General features: G+C 38.6%; 1 protein-coding gene across 2 annotated transcripts in view; it reads right to left on the bottom strand.

The window, feature by feature from the left end:
• Nucleotides 1-698: 698 nt before the first annotated feature.
• The window catches only part of INF2 (inverted formin 2), a 59,775-nt gene continuing 51,582 nt past the window's right edge, over nt 699-8,891 (bottom strand). The window contains exons 21-23 of one of the 2 annotated variants that reach the window (XM_075192488.1): nt 6,666-7,892; nt 4,842-4,895; nt 699-2,239 (exon numbers count right to left, since the gene is read on the bottom strand). In XM_075192488.1, the coding sequence (XP_075048589.1) occupies nt 4,843-4,895; nt 6,666-7,892 (1,280 nt within the window). In that variant the 3' untranslated portion in view covers nt 699-2,239; nt 4,842. The remainder of the gene's footprint in view (nt 2,240-4,841; nt 4,896-6,665; nt 7,893-8,891) is intronic. The other variant, XM_075192489.1, reaches the window with a different exon arrangement.

Here is an 8,891-nt window from a genome sequence, read left to right as displayed (position 1 = left end):
GTGTAGGACTTAGGGAAATAGAGCCGCTATAGGAACTTGGAAACCACTTCTATTTGGCATAGTACGAACTGAGTGCACTTCTATTGTACAGTATCCAGCTGTAGATTTCCCTGGAGGAACACCCTAACGAAATGTGCTACACTCATCATTTGTAATAGGGGACATTGATGGAGAGTTACCCAAAGTGTATTCTGCAAGGACAATGACTGCAAAAAACGCTGCACATAGCAGTCTTAATCCAACCAGAGGTTAATATAACCATTGCGTGTACCTCCGATCCCTAGTCCAATAATCTGCTCTCCCCATGTGGCTGAACGTAGCGGAGACCATACAAGTAACATCTTGTGTGTATACAGCACAAAGTGGTATACATCAGTTTTGCATATCATACAGATGTAAATGTCAGGATGTAGTGATGAAGAGGATGGAGGATGGCTTGTGCTACATGTATATCATACAGGTGTAAATGTTAGGATGTAGTGATGAAGAGGATGGAGGTACCATGGCTTGTGCTACATGTATATCATACAGGTGTAAATGTCAGGACGTAGTGATGAAGAGGATGGAGGTACCATGGCTTGTGCTACATGTATATCATCGGCATGTGGCTTATTGACTAGTTTTTAGTCCAGCCCGGATTTTACAAGCGAATATTATATAGAACATAATATCAAGTGTGTGTTTTTAGGGTTCCCCCCCCCCAAGACTTTAATATTGAAGCCTTTGTTTACTTAAATAATATAAAGAAATAAAATAATTACAGTTTAAGGTTATTTCCTTGCTTTTTTTATACAACAGGCAGTGGTGCAACAGCGCTGGTTTTCCTAAAACTTCTAACCAATCATTTCTTGTATGCAAAGTTGCCTAAATTGATGCCAGTACATTGAAAACAATATTGTTCAGTTGCCATTTTCCTTAGAAAACACCAGCATTTTCAGGGATGGGATGGTTACTTTCCAAATTTTTGCACTTGGTCACCAAGTTTAGACTGCCGGGCGTCTTGGCACATAGAGATCTATTTATTAAGATTGCTCTCATTTAAAAAATGTCTCTGACAGAGATAGAACACCTCTGATCAAGCAATTTACCAAAAATATGTCAGCTTGCCAGGCCATTTCCAAATTTGGGAGGGAGGGGGGGGGGGGGTTTAAAAAGTATTAAAATAAAAAAAACATTGCTTAATTTTAATAGTAAAGCATTTTTTCCATTGCTGCCCTGGCTAATGCCGTCCCGAGATAGTATTAGCAATTAGAGGACAGCAGCTGTCCATGATACATAGGTTCCCACATGCTTACCATGGGAAAGCAGTAAGGAAGCCCCCGATTAAGGTTACCGCCGGCCACAGTCAGGAGAGGGGTTTTGATAAGTAGGCAGAAGCCCTAAATCCTGCAAAGACTCCCGATTGATAAATAGACTCTTTAGAATTTTTCAAAACCATGTATACAAGCCCAAGTTAATGTATAGACAAAACACTATGTCATAGTGCGTTAGAAATGCGCTCATTAACAACCCCTGCAATATTATGTACTTAAATGATCATAGCTATATAACACCATTGTATGTTACTAAATATTAACTCTTCTAAACTCTGCAGGCAACTGTGTTGACGCAAAGCAAAGCGTGATTACCAGTCCATTCTCCTCCATTATTTGCTTTACATCATCGACGTCAAAGCGCTTTTAATAGGCCTTGGGAACACACGATGAACGCTTCAAGTGAACATCCGTTTGCGTTTAGTTCCACTTTATAGGGGTTGTTCACTTTAGACTACACCTTCTTAAGCAGTCCTGTTCCAGAGATACAGAAAATAGTGGGTCACTCCCGGGGCCCCACCAATCCCCTGAATCGGAGAAACAGCTTTTAGCGCTGTAGAACTCAATCCGTCCATAACGCTTACCAGGAACTCTACTGAAGCTCTACGGACGGCTGGCGGTGGGTTTGTTTTCCTGCAGGGAAGACGAGCACAAATTCCAATAAGCCAACTCTCCGAATAAGGTAACAAGGCAGAATTGATTGGGAAGGGATTGTTCAGAAATGGATAACCCCCTTTCAAGGAATCTGGAGTTTAAACGGTAGTTTGACATATAAAGAGATTGCAAAACAGTAGGGACGTGAAAAAAGAAATCTGGAAACTCGTGAAACGAAGTGATCAAATTATAGTTGAGAAAGTCAAAAGAAGAAAATTAGATCCGTGTTCTCAAAGGACTTCAAGGCTTGTGCATCTTTCTTGTTTTCAAACCTACAGTGAAATAAAAAGAAAGTAATTAGAACGACTGAATGACCTGCTGAACTGCATGACTAATGAATGTCCGACACGGCCTTGGTGGGGAATAACTTGCCCTCCTTGATCAGTTCCTCTTACAGGCTCAGCAAAGATATGGTGGCTTGCGATTTGCTGCCCCCCACCCCCGCTCACAGCCCCCACTACGGCCATTTAAAGTTGGTTACAGGTGTTTCAGAACCAGCAGAAACTGCTGCATGTAGCCAGTCATGTCCTAAGTGTTTAGTAGGTAACTTTCAGTATAATTGTACATGGCTTAAAATTACATTTCCACGTTTGGGAATATCCTTTGAAAATACAAATTTACCCTCCCCTATGCACCTGTTAAGTGGATGGGGTTCTTTCTCTTGGGACCCACTGTGTGTCTGGGTCAACCTCTAGAGAAGTTGGAGACTTTGCTGTGGTCATCCCAGAACATTGGGTCTACCTTGTTGGAGATCAGATTCCTCAGAAACCCACAATTTACAGATATGGGTGGATGAGGGTTATCTGTTTTTCTAGGGATCATGATGTGATCCTGACCTAATTTTCCCATTTGAGAGGTATGGTATAGGACTTTCTTTAAATGATAGGGTATTGATGAAAACGTGGAATTTAAAATGCCTAATGCAAGTTTGTAATCCACTGACCAATAAGTATAGCCCTATACCCTGCTGCACCTGGGACTTTTGTTACAAAGCTCTTTCTAGCTGTGCATGTTGACATAAATCAAAGTGATCTACAGGTGTGGGGGGAGGCAGAGCAATGCTTCATTCTCTATAGAGCAGCTGATTTGAAAAAAATTAAGCTTATGTTCTTATTAAATAATAGCTAAGTTGTAGTGAGTGCTCATCGTTTCCCTAATTTTACTTTTTCGGCTGTGCTTTTTGTTTTAAAAATGTACTTACAGATGTAGCAAGTGTTAAATGGACAACTGGTGCATTACAATTTTACCACATTGTGCCATTCCTAAGTTAAGATTTCGCCTTGCGTGCTGTAAGTTCAATAGTTCTTGAAATTGTTTGGGCTGCAAGACCACTACTGGGCACTTGGTGGACCCTTACTGCACATACCAAAATTACACTAATGCATAGGATACAATTTTCTGCTATATAGATGGAATCTACTGTACCCAATTCCTCAATAAATAAATAATGGCAGTGTGCCCTACCAATGTAAAGGCTGATGTGACTTAGGGGTCTATTAAACATAGTAAAACCCTATCTCCAGCAAAAACAGGTGTTCTCTCCATCTATCAAAGGCTACAGTTGTGGTAAGATATTTGTTGGCATTCTCCAGCGAAAGCTTCCCCATGCAAATCTCAGGAGGTTGATAGAAGATAATTATTGAAAAAAAATGCTATTTAAAGAAAGCATTTTTTTTTTTTTTCAAAGGAAAATATTTTAATATATTTTTTTCTTCATGAAATGGAACTAGGCATTCATGAGCCGGATAGCTTGGTCACTCATGACCAAGCTATCCGGCTATATGCTCAGTCTCTGAGCATATATGCTCAGAGACTGGCACGGTAAAGCGATACAAAGCCATACTGCTCCCAGACAGTTACAATAAATTACAGTGAGAACAGATTTTTCCCTCACTGTGATAAGCGGCAACAGAAAATATATTAATAAATAGAGCCGATAGGCTGACGGGACTTAAAGACAGTCAATGAAAAAACTAGAAATTGCAAAATTAAAAAAAAAAAAAAAAAAGCAAAGGTTCTGTTCTAAGTAACATAAAAACATAACATTGAACATCTTAAAAGATTAGATTTGTTGATCATGGTAAGAGGGTAGCGGAACTAACCAATGGGGCGATCAGATATTAAGGTGCTTTTGGGCAAGATATTTAAACAAGTATCGATTTTCGGATATAGTACAAAATTAAATTAGAATCTTTATACCAAAATTAAGAATGGGTGCAATTTCAGCAATAAATCAGCTTGATTTCTTTTCAAATATGATTCTGCCTAATGGCATTTGTGATCCTTAACAATTTTGTAGAGAGAGAGATTACTTTTATGACAATCACGATGGTGACAGAAATGGTTTTCCCAATCCGTGATCCAAAAAAAAAAGTTATATAAAAGAAACACCAAATAAATTAAAGCCAGCTCTTAAAGGTCACCTATCACTTATACAGAGCAGAGAAAGACCATTGGTTATCGGAACCAATATTCACGATAATGAAGTCTACCACTTCATGAGTGACTAGTGTCTCATGGTCTCAGTGATGTCACTAATTTCTAGTGACTCGATTGGCTGCCATCTCATTGGTTCAGGCCGCTTCTACTGTCTGTATATAACAGGGCCAGTTGGTACGAGCTAGAGGCGAGACACATTAAAATCAACCACACCCATTGGTAGTTCAACTTCTGATTTAATCGCTTTATTTGAAGAAAGACAGTTTAAATTAATTTGCAAGACATGAATTTAGTTGAAATGAAGGGACATACATTAAGTAGTTGAAACACTTGAGAATATGATTAGTCTAGCAATTCGCTTTCTAGCAGAGGGTGTGCGGTTTTTTGTGGACATGTGTGACGTTAGCGGACACAAATCCTGCCATATTTACCTACCTCACTGTACCACACAGCTCATTGTTTTATGAGTGCCAGAGTCAACTCCAGTTTCTGTTTGGTGAAGAGAGAAAACGTAATGTTGCTATACAGTAAGTTATTGCATTTAGGCTTTAGGGGAACTGTCTTAGTATTACAGAGTTGCTGCAAGTCCCAGAAATTGTAAAAAGGGAAAATGTTCAGAAATTACAATGATTCTTATAGTCGGTCCTTAGAAAACAAAAGTGGCAGAATTTAAAGGAAATCTATTAACAAACATTTCTATTGTAGCATATAAACCATAGAGAATGGTATAATTTACTAATACTCTTTAAAAGGCAATCTAACCTCAACCTTTTAGTTGCATAACTGAGCCGGAGGAAAGCTTTTTTTGTTTTACTTTTTCCCCCTCAGACATAATAGGGCCCTCCCGTTTCTCTTCTAAATCTTATTTTCGGGACTCTGGGACATGGTCATGCTCACAAGATGTAATACCCAGCCCTAAATGATATACCCACCCTTGCAACTTTTAAGCTCCTGCATTGTAAGGAGAGTTAGACAATGAATAAGATTGACAGGAGGGCTCTGTGGATTAGGTTAGATGTTAACATCTTCAGAGGAAAATAGGTGAAGGGCTATAACAGCCAAATTATTATACTGTGAATATTTCCATTAGATGAGCTCATAGGAGTAGGGTTATCATGATTTTAAAGGGTTACGGATCAGCAATCATTGGTGTGCAAGTTGTGTCTATCACAGCCTTTGCTCTTCCTCTCCCTGACTAGTAAAGGTACTACACACACACACAAACAAACAATTTTGACTCATGTGAAGTCTATGGGAGATTCCTTTGTGCCTCCTCCTAAAAAAAAATTACAGGGAGGTTTTACCCAATAACATAACAGTAATCAACATACCCAAAATAATTATTTGCTAAACATTTTTTACATATTGCTCAAAGTAGTGGCTGATAGAAAAACATCAACCCAATTATAAAAAATGGATTTTGGGGGAAAAAAAATAATAAAATAAAATGAATAGAAGCCTTTACGCACTAAATAATAAAAAAAAAAAAGTGAAAACAATAAAAATAAAACAAATATAATCAAAACCTGCTTGATAACAACTATAACACACAAGGTGCTAATAGAAGTCCGGTACGTTATAGCTCTATAAACTGTTGAGCACCGATGTCATCACACCAGTATTCAATAAGGGCCGTTACGTATCATTAGGAATAATATTTTCTTTTCATTGGTGACTTGCACAAATATCTGTATAATTTACACTAAATAGTCTATTATCCTGAACGGGATGGCCATTTAAATTCCTGGCGATACCTATACAAGGTCTAAGGACTTGGGCAACTACATAAAACAGTGTGGTTGAAAAGTGAGAGCTTTATTTTAAATATTTTAGACTGTAGCTTTTGTTTATTTGTTTTTTAAATCGTCCTATAAAAACGATCCAAGAACTCAATACCTTTTGCAAAATATTATTAAGACTCTTCACAACTGTTCTATGTTTAGACTTCATAGCCCAAGCAGGAAATGAATGGATTATTTTATGTCCGGTGTGTTTATACACATGCCAAGTTAGAGCGTAATCTTATCCACAGCCCTCCAATAAAGTTACAATAATCATAAGAATGTTCTAACGGTATTATATAGCACATGTTCAATAATACTTTTTGTTATTGCAGCAATATGGGTGGAGGTGGGAGGTCAGACCTGGCTTATGGGAATAAGATATTTAAATCTGGGCATCGTAGTGCCAACATAACACAAATAAAAATGTGACTCAAATTATGAAAAAAATATAGGTTTTTAAAAAAAAAAAAGTTACCTTCACTTTTGGAGTTCTTTTTTTTCTTTTTGCTTTTTGAAGAGCCTCTTTTGACCTTTGGGGTTTCCGTTTCTGAATGTTTGGTTATGGAGTCATTACCCAACACATTTTCGTCGGTTTGTGGAGCAGCTTCAGCCGACTCATTGCTGCGAGAAAGGTTGGAATCTTCAACTGATCCATTGTTTTGAGCCGGAGGGGAATCGGTGTTTCCATTGTTCTGGAATGGTGGGGAAACGTCAGCGCTCTCCACCTCAACTGGTGGGGAAACGTCAGCAGTGGTCCCATGCGTCTGGGCTGGCGGGGAAACGTCAGCAGTGGTCCCATGCGTCTGGGCTGGCGGGGAAACGTCAGCAGTGGTCCCATGCGTCTGGGCTGGCGGGGAAACGTCAGCAGTGGTCCCATTCGTCTGGGCTGGTGGGGAAACGTCAGCAGTGGTCCCATTCGTCTGGGCTGGTGGGGAAACGTCAGCAGTGGTCCCATTCGTCTGGGCTGGTGGGGAAACGTCAGCAGTGGTCCCATTCGTCTGGGCTGATCGAGATTCATCAATATTCTCATCAGCCTGAACCACTAGAGAAGTTTGACTTTTATCCTGAGCCTCATCAACCAATGATTTTCCTTGCACTAGATTCCCTACAGATTCCGCTGCTCCATTTTCCTGATCTTGTAGAAGCTCTTTCACACATGTATTCTTTTCTACAACTTGAGTATTTTTGCTTTTTGAAACTTGTGTGTGGCTGAAGTCTACTTCGTCTGGTTGACATTGAGGTTTACCTAATTCACAGGTGTGATTTAGCTGCTCCAAAGCATCAGTTAGAGTAAAGTCTTGAGAAAGCAACCGTGTATCATCTTTACAGGTTGTATGACCAACACCCTTTGGGGTGTCAGACCCACTAGAGAGCTCCTTGCACGGCACCCTATCGGGAGGAGATTCTTTATCTACACTGCTAGTGTTTGAGTCACAGGCATCAGAACTCTGGACAACAGGCATTGTGAGAATCCGGTTTACACCAATGTTTCCATCACAACCTTTTGCACTTTCGTTGGTGTGACACGTAGGTAAAGACAGACCCACACTATCTGCTGGTTTACCATGAGGTAGGTCACTTTTGTCTGTAGTTGCGTCAACAGCGGGAGAAGATTTGGTGCTACCTTCAGTGTTAGAAGTGGATGGGTCATTTGTATTGACCAACGTTTTTGAGTCTTCACCCTTCGAATGTACAGGCTTGCCTTTATAAGACAGGACCAGACAATACTTTTAGTAGACTTGCATAAAAATCAACACAAACATGCAATAAGCTGAGAAGCGGGACACCAGCGGATTAGCCTCTAATTTGCGTTTGGCATGCAAAGAGTTTACAGAAGATATTTTAGGAGCAGAAAATAATTTTTCATAAAACGAGATTTTTTTTTTATATATATGCAGAGCATCTCATCAACATCAGATAAATGCATTCTAACTTGTTACAGCAACTTAAAAAAAACAAACAGGATTGACCAAATAGCAAAAATAATTTTATTTCTTAAGTTGCATGGGAGATCTATTTTTGTTTCCAATAAATTAAACATTAAACCATGAAAAAAACAATTCTAGGAATAATGTGCTTGACTTGCATTGTTGTTTTCTAATAATGGAGCATTTTTAAAGTAAATAGGTCACTATTTTTGCACTTAAGACAGCTACACTAAGGAAGATTACCCATCCATGACAAAATAATAGTTATATTTAATTTTCTCTATCATGCACATATTGCAGTATTTTTCTGTACAGTTTTATATTTGGATTAAATTAGTAAGCACACTGTATGTTTCATGCTTCTTCCTACAGAAACACTTTCTTTTTTATACCAACTATTTATTCTCTACAACCATTAGTTATCACTAGCTCAATGTCACGTAAGAGGACTCAGAAAAATTGATATTTTGTCCCCTATATGAATCCCTAAGTATATAAAGAGTCTATTCAGTAACTTCACTGATCAGATGCCTATATGGTTATCAAATCAATAGGGAATTCCATATATAATACATAGAATTCTATATTAAATATGAATATACTGCCAGCAAAGCTTTTTTGTGTTACTGCAATTTGACAACAGAAAATATACTTTTCGTTTTGTAAACATAAGTGCTTTGCATCTGATAATTATCCTTTTCAATAAAAAAAAAACAACGAACCCAAAAAAAAATAGTCTCTGATCTCATGCAGTGCCAAATTCATGCACATTG

This window comes from Mixophyes fleayi, chromosome 12 (assembly GCF_038048845.1).
Source record: "Mixophyes fleayi isolate aMixFle1 chromosome 12, aMixFle1.hap1, whole genome shotgun sequence".
NCBI classification, from domain to species: domain Eukaryota; kingdom Metazoa; phylum Chordata; class Amphibia; order Anura; family Limnodynastidae; genus Mixophyes; species Mixophyes fleayi.
This window is presented reverse-complemented; position numbering and strand designations above follow the sequence as displayed.